The sequence below is a fragment of the Culicoides brevitarsis genome, chromosome 2, assembly GCF_036172545.1.
Source record: "Culicoides brevitarsis isolate CSIRO-B50_1 chromosome 2, AGI_CSIRO_Cbre_v1, whole genome shotgun sequence".
Lineage (NCBI taxonomy): Eukaryota > Metazoa > Arthropoda > Insecta > Diptera > Ceratopogonidae > Culicoides > Culicoides brevitarsis.
The window spans coordinates 18,493,595-18,510,819 of record NC_087086.1 but is presented as its reverse complement, the minus strand read 5'-3'; the positions used below and the strand labels follow the sequence as shown (position 1 = coordinate 18,510,819).

The 17,225-nt window shown below is 30.0% G+C and overlaps 1 protein-coding gene across 1 annotated transcript; it reads right to left on the bottom strand.

Annotated features, from left to right (window-relative positions):
* Window positions 1-614: 614 nt before the first annotated feature.
* On the bottom strand, window positions 615-9,732 carry LOC134832627 (solute carrier family 41 member 1). Its single transcript, XM_063846718.1, has 8 exons — window positions 7,678-9,732; window positions 4,529-4,776; window positions 2,867-3,191; window positions 2,665-2,811; window positions 2,454-2,601; window positions 2,167-2,372; window positions 1,319-1,464; window positions 615-1,259 (listed from the first exon to the last, which is right to left on the bottom strand). Exons 1-8 carry the CDS (start codon window positions 8,753-8,755, stop codon window positions 1,077-1,079), a joined length of 2,481 nt encoding a protein of 826 aa, XP_063702788.1. The 5' UTR covers window positions 8,756-9,732; the 3' UTR covers window positions 615-1,076.
* Between the last annotated feature and the right edge of the window lie 7,493 nt (window positions 9,733-17,225).

Genomic DNA, 17,225 nt, shown 5'->3' with positions numbered 1-17,225 from the left:
TTGATATGGCTTACATTGCAGAATTATACCTTGAAAAGGTCAGCAGGTAACAAAAAAATTACAAAGAAAAACACAGGTAATTTATTTTTCATCAGTTTAAAACTTTTATTCAGTAAATTTCATACGTAATTTATTATTGTTCTGTTTTTCATGTTTTTTTTTTCATTGGCAATAAATTTGTGACCATTTTATTTTTATTTATTTATTGGGTGACAACATTTTTCTACTTCATTAAAACTCATTTTTCATTCATTTTAATTAATTTTCTAATAAATAGAATTTAATTTCTTTCGTCATCCGATCTTTTTCTAACTTTCATTCAAATCGCACAAAAATATGTATATGTCTTTTATGTGAAACATTTAAAATTTTCTCTTTGAAAATATATTTTTTATCAATCAATCCTAACTTTGATCGAAACATTTTTTTTAAATATTTTTTTTTTTTTTTTTTTTTGAAAGGAACATCAAAGTATAGGACGTCTTTTCTGAATTTCTTCTATTTTTTAAATGTTTTTTTATGTGTTTGTGATCAAAAAAATCATCCAAAAACGAACAATAAATTAATGGAGTACCTTCTACGAATTTCATATAAATAGATATTTATCAGTATACTTAAGAATTAAAAACAAAATACACAATACAATTTATTTAATATCGTACATTATCAAAGCACGACATGGTCCATAGTAGTTACATATTATAAGTAATAGTATAACAATGATTCCTATGTGATTTAAAATTAATTTCTTTAAAATTGGTATTTTTGCTAGATTTTTACTCTGAAAAATTATTTAATTAATTAATTTTAATATTTTCTTTTAAATCGGGTGACTTTTCGCCTCATGTTCACGACGAAGCGAGGTTTCCTACCACAGCGAAAAAATTCTAATAAAATTTTTTTTTATTACAAATATAAAATAAAAATTTTACAAACTAATGTAGAGAAGAGATAAAGCGCTTAAAAATTAAAAACGATGAAATGGGAGGAAAAAAATGTATAAAATTGGATGGAGAGACATGATATTTGAGCCAAAAATTGTTATTCTTGTTGTTTGCGATTGCGAATTTAGTGTTTTACTCCGGCACATTGTAGCCATATCCAATTTCCGTAAGGAACATGAAAGCGACAAAGAGGAAACACGTGCCACTCAGGTCACCCATTGCCGTTAAATAGGGAATTGCCGAGTTATCGGGATCGATTTTGTGCCTCCACATCCAGTGGATGATGATGTGAGCGGTGTAAAGTAACAGAGAGACCTAAAAATTAAAAAAAAATTATTAGAATTTGATAAAAAATCGATGTTTGGAGAACTTACTTGTAACAAGCTCACAAGCCAATAAATCACAGTAAAGACAATTCCAATCGTTATTTGTTTGGTGTGAATAACGTCGGCCACGAAGATGAATACGAGAGCAGGTATTGTCATTAGTAAAAGAATGCGTGCGGTTTTTGCATAAGGAACTGTAAGAAAAAATTATATTTTGGTAAGTTTTTAATGTTTTAATAGATTTTTTTAAGAAATTTTTTATACAATTTCATTAAAAGTCAGATTTTTGTTCTAAAATTGATGTTTTAAAATAAAATTTCCAAACAAAACTTCATATTTTGAGAAAATTTTGAAAATATTCTTAAATAAAATTATTAAAAAATGAAAGTTTTGAGTAAAATTTATTCAATAATTTTTATAAAAATTAAATTTTTGTTAAAAAAGTCAAATTTTTAACTTAATTTTTAAATATTTCATGGGGCAAAATTTGAAAATATTTAAATATAAAAAAAAATTTGACAAATATTCGAGTTTTTTAGCTCAAAATTTTGATTTTTATTGACTAAAAGTTCATTTTTAATCAATTTTAGGACAAAAAGTTAACTTTGAGGAGTAAAATTTAGCATTTTTTTTATTGTAATTTTCTTAAAACGTAAATATTTTAAAAGAAAACAGCAAAATTTAAAAATAATTTGGTCAAAATAATAAGTTTTACTTTAAAATTTAAGTTTTCTGAATCTAAAATTTTTTAAAAATGTTAAATTTTGATAAAATTTTGTTCATATTTTTGGTTTTCTACCATTTAAAGTTCTTTTTTAATCAGTTTCAGAAAAAAAAATCTACTCTGAGAAGCAAAATTTCAACATTTTCTCATCGAATAATTGAAAAATTCTTACCTCCTTTGATAAGCGCTCTAAAAGGTGACTCTACAATTTTGGTATACGGCGGCACGATGCCGAGAATCGAACTCTGATGCAGCATTGTGCTGATCTTGCTGGCTTGAACACTGACTAGATTGCCCCCGATGCCATTAATGATGGGCTGGAATACAACAAAACCAGTGAATTTGCCGATTGTCGAGTCAAGTACCAATCCGCCCAAGCTAAAAAGTGAAATAAATAAAATACAAAATGTCAGTATTGACGAAAGATTGTGTCGTTTGTTTGCGAGACAATGCACTTACCCGCTGATGAAGAGCGCTGATAAGACAGGCACCCATCCAGACTTAAGTACGTTCGATGTGTACTCATTTCTAAGTACAATTATAATCCAACAAGGTAAGAGTATGAAATACACTCCAACCACTACGAAGGTAGCCCATAAATGTGTTTCTGTGGAATTTCGAGATTTTTTGTTAATTTTTCGAATTTTTCAGATAAAAAATGAGGACTTACCATGATGCCTGTATAAGAAAGATGCTATGAACGAAAATACACTAATACTAACAATATCACCGATTGAGGCCGCCAATGGAGTAGCCAAGTTATCTGGATTCATTTTGAACTTCATCGACAGAAGTACCATTGCAATAAGGAAGAAATCTGTAAAAAAATCAAAAATTAGTCAAAAATCATCAAAAAATCGCTCAAAACTCACCAAGTACGAAACAAGAAGCCGTTGCCGTAAACATGGCAGCTGCAGTAACGACGCACGCATGATTAAAATTGTAATTTCCGTTCATGGTTTGACCAACACCGATGGCAAACAACGAAACAATGAACGCAGCTACGGTCGCCTGGATCTGCACGAGCGCAATATTCCCCAAAATCATCTTGAGAATGACTTTTTTCGACACCATGTTGCCCAAATTCGCTTGTGTCGACATCCGCGACGCCAAACACATGTCCAGATTGCCTTTCAGACCCAAAAGTGACGGAATCAAGATGAAAAGTTCGGAAATGTGTTTGAAGACGTCCCAATGCTGCAAGAAAAAAAAATTAAAAATTTTAATCAGTTGAACGTTATCGACGTCGCGGCGTCTCATATCTTTGACGTCGTTGCTTGAATTACGTCAGAAATGATTAAATAAGGAAATACCGACGAAAATTGCCGACATAAAACACGCACATTTGGCTTGACGTGCTCTAATAACAGCTCTAAATTACGGAAAATTTCCATTTTCTCATCAAATTGAAGTAAATGGTAACAACAATAAAAATTATTTTAATTGCATTTTAATTCAAAGCGAGATAAAAATAAATGAAAGTGAAAATAATTTGCATTCATGCGAGATTTTGCTTAGATGCGGTTGCCGTCAAGTGATGTGAATTTGCTTTTATTGCAATAAAAAAGAATAAATTGTTGCGGAGGTGATTGCGATGGCGGTAAATGCAGAAAAAATTGATCGATTATGAGGTAAAGTGAGCAATTTATAGTTGTGGTTTCGAATTAAAATGGAGTAAACGTGCAGTTTTTGAAATATTTTTGCATTTTGAGACCTTGGAAAGTTCTGAATGTTAGATAAAAATATCTTGAGGATGCTTTTATGACCTTCAAGAGACAGATAGAAGGATTTTTCAAGGAGTTATGTAAGTTTTTTATCTTGAAAATGCTTTTTAAATGACTTTTTGTTGGTTTTAAATATTTTTAATGCAAGTTGATAAAAATTTTTAAACTTTTTTAATATGACTTGTGAATTAAAGTAACATTTTTGCATTTTTTAAAGATAAAATTTTGACTTTAAATATTGAGTTCATAAATTTTTGATAGTTTTTAATACTAAAATATGAAAATTTTCGATTTTTTATTAAAAATGAAATGAAAAAAATTAAAAATTTGCCTCTCAAGACAATTAAAATTTAATTTTTGATCATATTTCAGTCTAAAAATTTAAAATTTTACCTCTTAAAAGCAAATTTTATATGATTTTATGAACTCTCCTTATCAAATAATGGAAATTTTTGAAAATAATTTCAACTTTTTGTATTCTAAAGAACATTTTACGTCTAAAATTCTTATCAGAATAAAAATATTTGTCAATACAAGTCAAAAAAATCACCTTTAAAAATCCTCTAATCCACTTTCTATTAGTTCAAGGTCGCAAAAAGTCACAATCTTCGTTACAAAAACGATCAAGGTCATAAATTCGCACTTGAATAAATACCTCAATCCGTCACAATACAATTTTTATATCACTTTTTTTTCGTTCTTGCCATCGATATCATAACCGCTAACTATAAAAATTAATTACAAGCCCGCAGAAACAAACAAAGCAAAATCACTCAAATGCATCGTCGCTCGTCACTCGTCGTAACTTACCTCAACGAAGCCGAGAATAATGCCAGCGCCAACGGTACCGATGCCCGCCAAGAAGAACGGAATGGAAATCTGCAGTGTCGTATGCCACCATGGCTCGTACGGAATAATTTTCTCCTCCTTGGACTTTGGGATAATTTGACTCTCGCTTACGCCGTCACTCGGCTCGGATCCAGCCACAGATGCTGTCGACACTATCGAAACAATGGACGAGCTTGATTGAATTGGTGGGAGATTATTGTTATTATTATCTGTAAAGAGAGAAAATTTTTTTAATTAATTTTTTTTTGTTCGACTCGTAGGCAACAATGAAGATGAAAATAATGGATTGCTATGATTTTGATTGACAATCTGCAGCAATTGCATAACAAAGATTTCTAATTCGATACGTTATGCAACAACTCAGATTGCTTCTAAATGCAAATCTAAACAAATAAAAGGAGAAACTTGTTAGATTGCTGTAGTCAATGAATTGGATGGCGCCGTAACAGGTGGTTTTCGCTGGATCCAATAACGCCATTTTGATGTTGATGCCTGCGGCGTCGTCTTTTTCGCACGACATCGTGACGACGCTGCTCCCGAAAATATTTTTCTCCATCCAGGATTTTTTTATTTAGCTATAAGTCGAATTTATAGCGCGCCTCCCTCGCGATTGGAGGACAAACAATTTTTTACATTTCACGGACAATTAAAAAAAATCGCGATTTCGTTTTTTTTTTACAATAAAAAAATTAATAAATAATTTAAAAACATTAAATTTAAAAAAAAAACTCCAGAAAACGTTAACTAGAGCGCGAAAAAAGTTTCACAGTTCACATCTCAGTGGAAAAATTCGACACGTTTCGGATTAAAATGAAAAAAAAATTGCTCTGTAGACATGCGTTTGTCTTATCAGAATCTTATTAACAGACTGAAGGGACGTCCAAAGTGAACATGAGTGACTAGATGACATTCGAGATCACCACTCTTTTTGTGAAAGTATCCCATTACGGGTCGATTACGGATTACGTACCTTACCATCCCGCATCGGAAGCTTACGCTTCGTTACTGTATTTTTGTCCATTTCGCACGAATTTGATGCCGATTCGTGGTTTTAAACACAAATAAATAATAAAAAAAATATAAAATTGAGATCTCTAGAATTTAATTTATTCTAGTTTCGTCTACTACGTTGACACACTTATTAAAAAAATTAAGTTAAAAAGTTCTTTTTAATCTTCTTCTTCGATTTTTCGAAGAAATTTGTCAAAAAAAGAAAATAAAAACACGGAAAAACAACAAGAGGAACTACATCTGTGCCGTCTCGTGAATCGAATCTCACTGCCAGTTCGCACAAATGTAATTTTTTGTGTCGTGTGCAATGCTAACAAAATACAAAGACGCTGATTCTTGTACAAATACTAAGCATACTGCATGCCATAAAATTTCATACGTCTGTCTCCCAATTTTTTTTTGTTCGTGTCTTTAAATGGGATTAGAACGGAGCGTCTTTCTAGATCGCTTTTTTATGGCCTTTTCGTACACACGAGACATGTGTGACGAACAAAAGAGAGAGAGAAAGAGAATTCTTAACGACTCTCTCGAAACATCTAGCACGTTGATCGTTGTTATTGTTATGAAAGAATTTTGAATAAAAAAAATTGTTTGCCAAAAAAAAAATTTTTATGATATAAATATTTTTTTTTTTCAGTATAGACGCTTTTTGTTTTGATACCAAACTATGACTGTAGACTCGAGTTGTAAATAATTCTTTTTTTTTTAATTTCATGTAAGATAAACAAAACATTGAAGGCGAGATTAGTTGAATTGTTATCAGTTGTTGACACAACTGACCTGGACTCGAAAAAATTCGTTCGTGTGTGTTGCATTAATACATTCATGCTGGGAGTTCCCTTTTACGAAGTGTGTTTGATTACCAGATAAATAGAGGAATTCAGGTAAAAAGATACTGATGTGATATGACGCACGTTTCATTATAAATGTTCGTTGAACGGAGGAAATAAAATGTAAATAAATGCAGCTTATTTTTTTTTTTAGAGAGAATGAGATTAAATTGAATTGCAGCTTAGCCTTTTGCGGGCTTGTGTAGGCTTTATGATGGGATTTCTTAGGATTTGAGATAATGTTGCAAATTTGTTGCTGTCGATTTTTGAGAATTTTAATTTTACTATCTAATTTTTTTCGTTTTTTAACGAAAGAATTAGAATAATAAAAATTTTGAATAATTTTTTCATGTTTAAAAGATTTTTAATTATTTTTAATTAAAATTTTTAAGAGCTCTTATTATTGAGAAATTATTATTTTAAGAACCAAAATTAATAAATTTAATTTTTAAAAAATATTTTTCCAAATTTATTTTAAAATTTTATCTTAATTTTATGAGATTTCTTCAAATTTTATTTTATTTTATTAAATTTTTATTTATTTTATTTTAAGTCTTGAATTAATGAAAATTAAAATTTTTAGCGTTAAATTTTTAATTTTAATGAATTTCAATATTTTTTGGATCAGAAGTCTAAAAAAATGTTACGAAAATTGATATTTAAAATATTGATTAAATATTAAGAATTAATTTTTAATAATTTTTTATGTTCAAAAAAATTATTCAAAAATTATAATTTTAATAAAATTTAAAAAAAAATCTAAAAGAAAATTTATTTTTACTTCTGACAACATTTTTACCGAAAAAATTTAAGATTTTCTCAAAATTTTTAAATTTAATCAAATGTTTTGTTTTAAAAAGTTCAAAAAATAGAATTTTTCAAAAATTTTTGATAATTTTAATGTTAATATCTTTTTAATATACCATACAAGTATTTAAAGAATTTTAAAACTTTGATTTATATTTTAGCTCTTAAAATTGTAAAAAATTAAGATTTTTCAATAAAATGTGACATTTATCAAAAAAAAAAATTTAAAATTTTTATCGAAAATTGGCCTAAAAATGAAAACTTTTAAACAATACTATCAAATTTTGTGAAGACTCGCGATTTCGAGGCCATAAATCAGTGTTTCTATTGCAAAAAACCGCCAAATTATCTGATTAGAAAAAAAAATCAACAGATGTTTGATTCAAAATCAAATCAATTAATGTCCAAATTGATAACACGACAAACAAAAAAAAATCTAACAACAAACGATCATGAACTTGCCTTCGATATCGTCAAAATTCTCCTTCGATGCGAGACGCACCCTCTTCGGCACAGTCGATATCTTGATTATCGGCACGAGAACACGTGTCGTCTCGTCCGCATGAAACACACTATCGTTATCACTGTCACCCGCGATACCGATGGCGCCGCCATTCATGACGTTCCCGTTGCCCGCAATCGCCTTCACGAGCATCGTTTGATTCTCCGCCGACGACGATGCATTTGCCGCGAGATACTCGTACATGTAGATACTGCGATGCTTCGCGTTGGGATGATGCTGATTGTTGTGTTGCGGCAAGAGACACGTACTGCTCGACACTTCGATGTCACGATCGTTGGCGAGATAGAAACTCGCTGGTTTGGTGCTTGACGCCGTAATTGGATGCATGATGGAGTTGAGATACGAGTTGAGAAGCAGTTGTCGTGTCGCATGCGGATCCAAACGAATTACAATCGAGATTTTTTCACCAGAAATGGCGGGAATTGCTTCACTTCGGGTCAGTTTGATGCCTTTTCCAGCAGCAACTCGCAAAATTTCCTCCAAAAAAGCTTCTTTTGCTTCTGCTGGAATGGAATCGATGACCAAAGAGCTTCCTTCGTAACTCGAATTTCCCTTGGTTTCTTCAATTTTGCCACAAACGTTCTGCAAATCCTTCCCGTAAACGCACAACATTGCCGAAAGTCGTTTTTGGATCAACTCATCGCGATCAACGGCGGCAAAATCAATTCTCGTGACGTCACGATCGTCCTCAGGACTCGAATCGGCAGATTTTCCGACATTAGGTACCTCATTTTTCACACAAGTATTGCATTTCCACTTGAGACATTGCTCGCGGATCTTGTCGATGGGTGTCGCAGCGAACGCCGTACATCCAATATGGAAGGGCCCGCGACAATTTGCACACAAAATGATGTATTCGTAATTGCTGTCGCCCAATTCGACGTCATTTGACGCACTTGACTGCGTTTTCAGCTCAATCAGTTTGCAGCAATAGCCGCAATAGCTGTTCTCGTAACAACTGCTCTCGGATACCGCTTGTTCGGCAGCTGCCAGAATGACACATTTCCTCTTAAGCATGATGATAATGTGGATGAATGATGAATTCACAGCTCGGTTTTTTATGGATTTGGACAGAGAGAGATCTGCTGCCAGCCGGATTTGTCGCGCTTTTCCCTTGTAAGACCAAAAGTTTATCCATTAATGTGTTTTTCCGCTGAAAAATATTGGGAAGGAGTCCTCTGTGGATTCCTTGGTAAGTGTAACTTTAACTTTTTTCTCGTCTTAATAATAATTAATTATAACAATTAATACTGCTAGCAACAATTACTGATTATTTTACTGATTTTTTTTGGTTTTTAGTGTAGAATCGACGCTCTCGTACGACGACGTCACCTCCGAAGTCGAATAGTTTACATCTTGCTGGTTGTTGATTTTTCTAATACGGTGCGAAATAACTGATAGTCGTCTGCTGATTGCTTCGAAACTAAAAAAACAACAAAATGCACACAAAACAAGTTGGAGAAACGCGATGTGCCCTTTTTACGGCTTCCAGTTGCAAGTGCGGCGGCAAGGCGCGTGCGCTGCGTTCCAATCGATGCAATTTTTTGTCGTCGTACAACAACGCTGTGCGACTGTTTCCATTTAACGAAGCCAGAAACGTGAAAATTGCTGGATATCAATGAAAATTTGCCTTTTTCCTTCGTTTGACGGCACAACCCACGTCTTTTGATGATAATTTCCTTGATGGATGACGAGCTCTTGTGAAATTCCTTCACAGAACACGAAAAAAAAATGGCTGTTGAATTTTTTTTGCTGGATTTTTCACTTTGTGACTTGCGTGTATTCACACAAAAATGATACACGACTGCGATTTTGTTAATTTATCCCATTTAATTGGAGTTTTTGGGGAATATTTTCACTAAATAACACTTTTTTTTTAGCTTATGCGAACGATGGATCCAATTTTGACCAAGCAAAATTCACAGATTGGAAGAAAATTTTATGTGTCGCACTCGAGAGGATGCACCACCACATGGTAAGAAGTCAGCTGATGAACTAAACTCAAGTGCAGTGAAAAGTTTTCCGTCTCCCCGCGTGAAATCGTCTTCGCTACACATGAACAATTGTTCATTTTTTCTCCAAGTGCCATAAATTGCAGTGACAGATGAGGCGAAACCTGTTTCGAAGCACCCTCGTAAGCGGATTTTTCAATTGAAAATGAATGTATGACTGGCAAATCTTCAATTAAAATCACGACGAACGTCTGACATGTTAATTGAAGCTGATTCATTAGCGAATTACGACGAAATTATTGTATAAGCGACCTATCCATATCCATTCGACATCGTTTTGCAGCCAAAAAATGGGTGAATTTGCATCGACATTTATTTTGTCCCCCAACTTTTGCCTCTTAAAAGGTCAAAAATCGCTCGTGCTTGAAGCAATATTTCATAAAATCGTGAAATCAGCTTAACCTACTCACTTTACGCGGAAGTAAAAATCCGTAAGGGGAAAATTTTGGTTCATTTTGATGGGAAATTTTTCTGATAACACCAAATAAGTAACGAGCATGCGCCTAATAACGACCCTCTATCATCACATGTGACTTTATTATGTTTTCCTTCACTTTCCAACTTTTGTTTTGTATTGACGAACGAAATGGAAATGATAACCTAGAAACAAAGTTGCGATAAGAACAAAGAAATTTCTCGTTATTTCTCGAAAAAACCAAAATTCGTTCGTGTTCGATGCTCATCTCACGAAAAAATTAAATAAAATGACAATTTTTCGTTTTCCGTGTTTGTCGCCGTTGTCACTATCGCCATAATTTGTAGCCTTGAGCACTTTCCAAGAGTACTTTAGAAAATTGCTCGCGGTATGCAACGTGCAGAAACACATTTTTTGCTGTTTTCTTTTGCTTGCATTTTAAATGCACATCAGTCTCTCGCTATTTTTATTGCTTTTATTTTTAGCAAAAGTTTATATTTATTTAACAACAGACTGCATGACGAAAACGAAGATCAAGGACGTAATTTCTTTGTAAATTTTTAAAAAATTGACGTTTATGTAATAAAATTATTTTTTTTTTACTCACAATTGACATGATTTTTGTTGTTATTCTCGAATTTTTTCACAATATATTTGCCTTTAACCATTTTTTATGTGGAAACATTTTAAGATTTAAGGAAATTTATTTGATTTTATGGCACGAACTGATTGCTTTGTGGTCCGAATCAACACTGACATGAACCACTGATCTCGATCTACGAACTTTTGAAAAGCACTATTTGCCAATTACAGTATTTATTTACCTTATCACTCGGTAATCATGAAATTGGGCTGCGTCACTGTAATTATTTTCTCGCAAAAAAACAGGTGAAATAAATTTTCAGAGTCACCGACGTAGATCCGATCGCGTTTAGTTCAATATTGATGAATGACAACAAGTATGTACGTCAAATATAAGTAGTAATTTTAGTGAATAATAATAAATAATATTTATTTTTCGCAATTTTTTGTTAATTTTTTTATTATTGAAGGGAAATATTTAATGAATGGAAAATATTCGAGTAAACAATGGTTAACAGTGAAATGTAAATAAATAATATATATATGTTGAAAGTTTGCAATATTAATTGTTCAATACTATTATTGCCAATTATGGCGAAATTTATTTATTTATTTTTATTGTAATTTTTTTTAAATTATTTAATTTAATTTTATTAATTATTATTGTATTTCTTTTTATTCATGAAAAATACCTAATACAATTTATTAATAAAAATACAGTCAAAAATTTTTTTTTTTAAATTTAATTCATTGAATCAAATTCATAGAATAAAATATTAAGAAAAATAATTTAAAAAAAAATAAATAAATAAATAGAATTAAAAAAAATAAATTAAAGCAAAATTTTATTTAATTTATTTATTTTTATTTTATGAAGTTTTTTTTTAATTATTTAATTTAATTTTATTAATTATTATTGTATTTCTTTTTATTCATGAAAAATACCTAATACAATTTATTAATAAAAATACAGTCAAAAACTCAACTTATTTCAATCAATTTTAAAATAATAAATAAAAAATTTAAAAAATAATTTTTATTTATTAATTTAATCATTAAACATTTTTATTAATAATTATAATATTTTTTTAATTTTTAAATCAAATCAAATAAAATTTTCAATTATTTTAATTATTATTATTTTTTTGATTTGGTATTTGACTTATTTTTAAAATTAATTATTTATTAAATAATTATTAATTTTTTTTTTAATAAAAAATTGTGCGTTTTAATTTTTTTAGAAACAATTTTTAAAAAAATTATATAGCTTTCAAATATAATAAAAATTATTTATGAAATATTTATAAATTATTTATTAAAAATAAAGTATTTATGTATTTATTAAATATTTAATAAAAAAAATTTAATTAAAAAAATAAAAAATTTTCGAAAAATTTTACTTTTTAAAAATAGAAAATTTCTAATTAAAAAAACTTCTACGAATCGCTTTTACTTAAAATGAACGTAGGTCAAGAAACAGACGTCAAAGTGCGCGTGTTTCTACTTTAATCAACAACCAGCCCCTCATTAAGATCAAAATCTCTGATAACTCGCTACTAATTTAGATTATCGCTAATAACAATCTTCTTAACGATAATCAACTTTGGACTATTTCCCACTCGATTTGACGTAAAAAACTCATTGTACAAACACTTCCAGTAGCACATGAGGCATGAAATTGGCATATGTTGCTTTTTTGTTCATTTTTACAAAATAACTCAATCTTAATGGCAAATTGATTGAATTAAAATTGTTTCCTGATTCACAAATTTTCTTCATAAAAATCGATGACTCACAAATTTAGTTCATCTTACGACTCGTTTATCATTTGTCGGTATTTTTTATTTTTTTGGGTATCTTATCCGCGCCCATTGAATCATCGCGTTATCTCAAAAAAATAACGTCTACAAAGTCTTTTTGAGTGTGACTCTTGAACCGCCGCGTGCACCGAGAATGACCAGAAACGTGTTAATGTCGCAATTTCTTGCGAAAATCTAGCAAAAATATGGTTTAGTGGGTCGATTGCCCAGCGTTGTCGTCTCATGTATCACTCGAAAAGTAGACCTTGCACAATAAAAAATATTCAATTCGAACAAAATTAGCAATAAATTAGTGCTGGTTAAGCGTTAAAATCTAGTTGTAATGCGATCCAAGGCTGCTTTAATTATTTTTCGGGTCGTAATTATTTTTTGTTTCTTCAACAAAAAATTTTTTTTTTCGTATTCAACGAACGTATAGGTATCAATAGTCCATGAAAAAAACTTACAAACTGCCATTCTAAGTAGTGTCCTATCACCCATCGTCGTCGTCGTACGTCACTCTGTCTCTCGTATTTAACTGAACCAGCAAGTTTTTAATTTATTTCGCCAATCACAAACTGAACTTTACTTTTTTTCGACAGCAAAAAAAACTGCAAACATTTTTTTTTGCGTCTACATGACTTTTTGTAACACAAAATATTTTTACAACTCGTTGTTTGGGAATTTACCTACACACCACGACGTCGAAAAACGTCAAAGAATGCGAGTTCTATCGCTGGTCAGGTATTTCCGGGATTTATTTTTTTGGCGAATTAATTTTTAGGCTTGTCTCGAACTGATTTCTTAGAAGGAATTTTTTTCAAAGAATTTTTTTTAATCTTTTTCAGAGTTAAGATGACGATTCAGAACGGAAATGCACCAAATTCCATTAGAAAAAAATATCAAAGGAGACATTTCCGTTTGTATCTCGCCTTAACGACACGATGAATCACAATAACTCCTCGGTAAGATCCTCACGTAATTGCCATGTGTGTCTGATTACATTAGCGCAAACAAAAAAACAAATGTGCGTGATTTTCTTTAAATTTATGAGGAATGCATGTGATAACAGCAGTTGAATAGCAAAATTCCACATAAATATCAAAAGAATGCACCTACATGACGTTCGTAACGGAGCACAAACAATAAAAGTGCACGTTTTATGGATTGATGGATGTTATATTATTTTGCTTCTGTTATGATAAAACTCTAATGCAATTCAAATTAAATTTATGAGGGTAGGAAATGAGTTTCGAGAGCCAAAGAGGAAGAGGAAGAATTTGCTTCCTAAAGTTTTTTCTCATAAAAATTGTTGCGCTTTCATTTTTTTTTTTTTTTTTGAAATTGAATTTCGGTCATAACCTTTCAAAATTTGGCAAAAAAGCAAAAAAAAAATGTGAGAAAATTTTTAATGGCAAATATCTGTAGGAACGTACGTAAGGAGAATTTGATCCACTTTTTTACGAGTATTTGAAACCTGATTTCGCATGAAGTGCTTTAACCCTAAAAACAGACGTCTAGTGTAAAGGAGAGAGGGTCAATTTGTGCAAATTTAGGTAATTTTATTTTATTTATTTATTTATTTTTTTTTTTTTGTAAAAAATTAAATTTTATTTTATCAAAAAAAAGATAAATAAAAATAAATAAACGATTAAAAAAATAAAAGTAATAAATAAAAAAATTAAAATTTACTTTTATTTAATTTGAATAAATATTTTTTTCAAAAATTTATTTTAATACCTAAAAATTAATTTATAAAAAATTCAAGTAAAATAAATAAAAATTAATTTGACAAATTATTTTCATTTGAAATTTTAATTTAATAAATTATTAATTAAAAGTAATTAATTAATTAAATTTAATTTCCTTAATTAATTTTTATAAAAACTAATTAAATTTTTGATTTAAATTATTTTTAAATTTAAATTAAAATCATTTTTTTTTATTAATTTTATATAAAAATATGTTAAAAATGCATTGCATAAATTGGATTTAAAAAAATAATTTGAATTCAAATTTGAAAAAATTAAATAAAAATTTGTTCTATTTATTTTCTAGAAAATTTATCAATAGATTTAATCAAATAAAAATAAGGCATCATTTGTTAAAAAAAAAATTATAAAAAATAAATAAAAATGTGAATCGTAAAAAATCCACAAATTAAAAAAAAAATAATTATACTCGGCTCAAGAATAAACATATTTTTCTTATTTAAAGAATAAATTAATATTTGATGATTTCTTAAAAGAAACTGGACTTCAAATCTTTAAGTTCATACAAAAAGTTACATATTTGATCTGTAAAACTTGATTTTCTACTAAAATTAAATTTAAAAGTTCAAAATACTTTAAAAAAAATTTCTAAAAACAATTCAACCCATCTCAATCATTCACTGTAATCATATCTTTCTTGTCTTCTCTTTAGTTGTTGCGGCTCACGAAGAAAAAAAATCGACTGTCAGCTGTGTCTGTGAAACACGTTGTTCGTACAAGCAGAGTTCACAAGCAAGAATGTGAAAGAGAGAAAAAAAGTCTGTAAAGTTTCAAACATATTTCAAGGAAGAATTGTCTGTCTGTCTGTATTTTTTCCTTCTTCTTCTTCATATGTTGCCGTGATCCGTGTCACATATACAACAACACACTCGAAAAAAAAAATTAAAAAAGGGTTAATAAACTGCGTACATTTATAGAAAGACTGCGGCGCCGAATTATCTTCAAAGTCCCCGGTGTCTCGTTCATTGCCATTCTTCACACGCAGAGCGGCGAAACCAGAACTTTGCGGCGGAATAGTTTTTAGTTCAAGGAACAAAACACACACACGAGGTGATTGACATCATCATCTCTTCTCTCTCTCATCCGCGTATCGTCGTCGCTCATCGTTCGCGCGATCGAGCGTGATATTTTGCGTTCTATACTTAGAACTTGCATGCAGAAATATTTTTGAAATAGGAAAAAAAAACATGTGAAGACTTGTCGAAGGTCACGAGACAAAATTCTGAGATCGATCGACGTTTTCGGCAACTGGTTTGAAGACATTCGTCTCACAAAAATTATCTCTTATCACGAAAAAAAAAATAATTATATAAATAGCAAGATGTTTGTTTGGCAACAAATTCAATTTGTATTTCGCCAGCTGCTGTTTGTGCAAATTTCACGTCAGTTTGTGAGGCAGTCAATCAAAACGCAAAACAATAACCGTGTCTATTACTCAATCATAATTCATAACAATGAATAATAGAGGTGAAAGCAGTGCCGGATTTCAAATATGACTTAAGCCCCGAGCTCGAAAAATATTTTGAGTCAATAAAATTTTTTTTAATTTTCAGAAAAAATATAAGAAAAAAAGTTTTTTAACTGCAAATTTTTTAAGTCAAAAGTAGAAATACATATTTAACTTATGACTTAAGCTTAAGTAAAAGTCACAAAAGGCTGACTTAAGTCAAATTAATTGACTTAAATTATATTTTTTTTTTTTAAATTTAAAAAAAAAAAATAAAAATAAGCAAATTATTTCATTCAAAAAAAAAAAATAAAAAAAAATATTTGACTTATTTTAATTTTTTGTGTAACTTAAGATTTTTAATTAAAGATTTAACTTAAGCATAAGCAATTAAATTAATTTTTGACTTAAATTTTTTTTTCAATAATTAAAAATTGACTTAAGTTAAATTCTAAAAAAGTTAAAGTTTTTTAATCATTTAAACTTTTTTTTTTCACAAAAATTTGTTTTACAAACTTTTAAAGTCAACTTTTAATGAAGATGCTAATGCTTAAGTTAAAGCCAAATAACTATTCAATATTGACTTAATGGCTCTGACTTAAGATTAAGTCATCGAATTTCAGCTTATTTTTCTTAAGTCTTAAGTTAAGTTCTGTTAAGTCAATAGTATTAAGTAAATATAAAATTTATTTTCGATTCTGAATTCAACAAAATTCATCAAAAAAAGCCCCAAAATTTTAAAGAAAGCTTAAAATCTCTTCCAATTAATCCAAACCAAGCAAAAAATTCAAATAAAACCCCAATTTAAGTCCGGGCCTGAACTTTGATGATGAAAGTCTTCAACTTAAAGCATCACCTTTAAACGCCTGGCATGAAATTTATACGAAATTGCTCCAAATTTTCTCTTTCAATGTCGTTTAAGAGAGCAAAAAATGACCTTTTCATCCACCCTCACGAGCATTTTTTTTTGATCTGAATGCCATCCAAAGCAAAAAGTGCACTCGCGTGTTACTCGTGCGCTACTACGCTCATTAAAAAAATTACAATAGTGGCTATTTAAATTGGCGCAGTCAAAGAACAAAATAATTACTCATTGTAATAATTTTATTTTTTTCCGAAGTTAATTAACTTTTATGACAAACAACTTTCAATTATTAGCTATCGACGATTCCTTGTTTGTTTGATTGACAGGCCACTATCACGTGTAACTTGAATTCTATTGAAAAATAAATAAAAAAAAGAACAAAAGAAATATCGAGCATGTGTGCTTTCTTCGAAATTCTTTCAGTTTCTAGCAAGTACGCGTGTGGCGAACGGCATTCGGCGTCGCATTTAATGGGTTTCTTCTTAAAAATTTATATTTTTATATATATTATGTCGAGTCAGTAAACAATTTTTTTTCTGCATACGGAGCTGCTCAACAAGTGGCACACGTTTTGTACAAATAAACAGAAATCTTC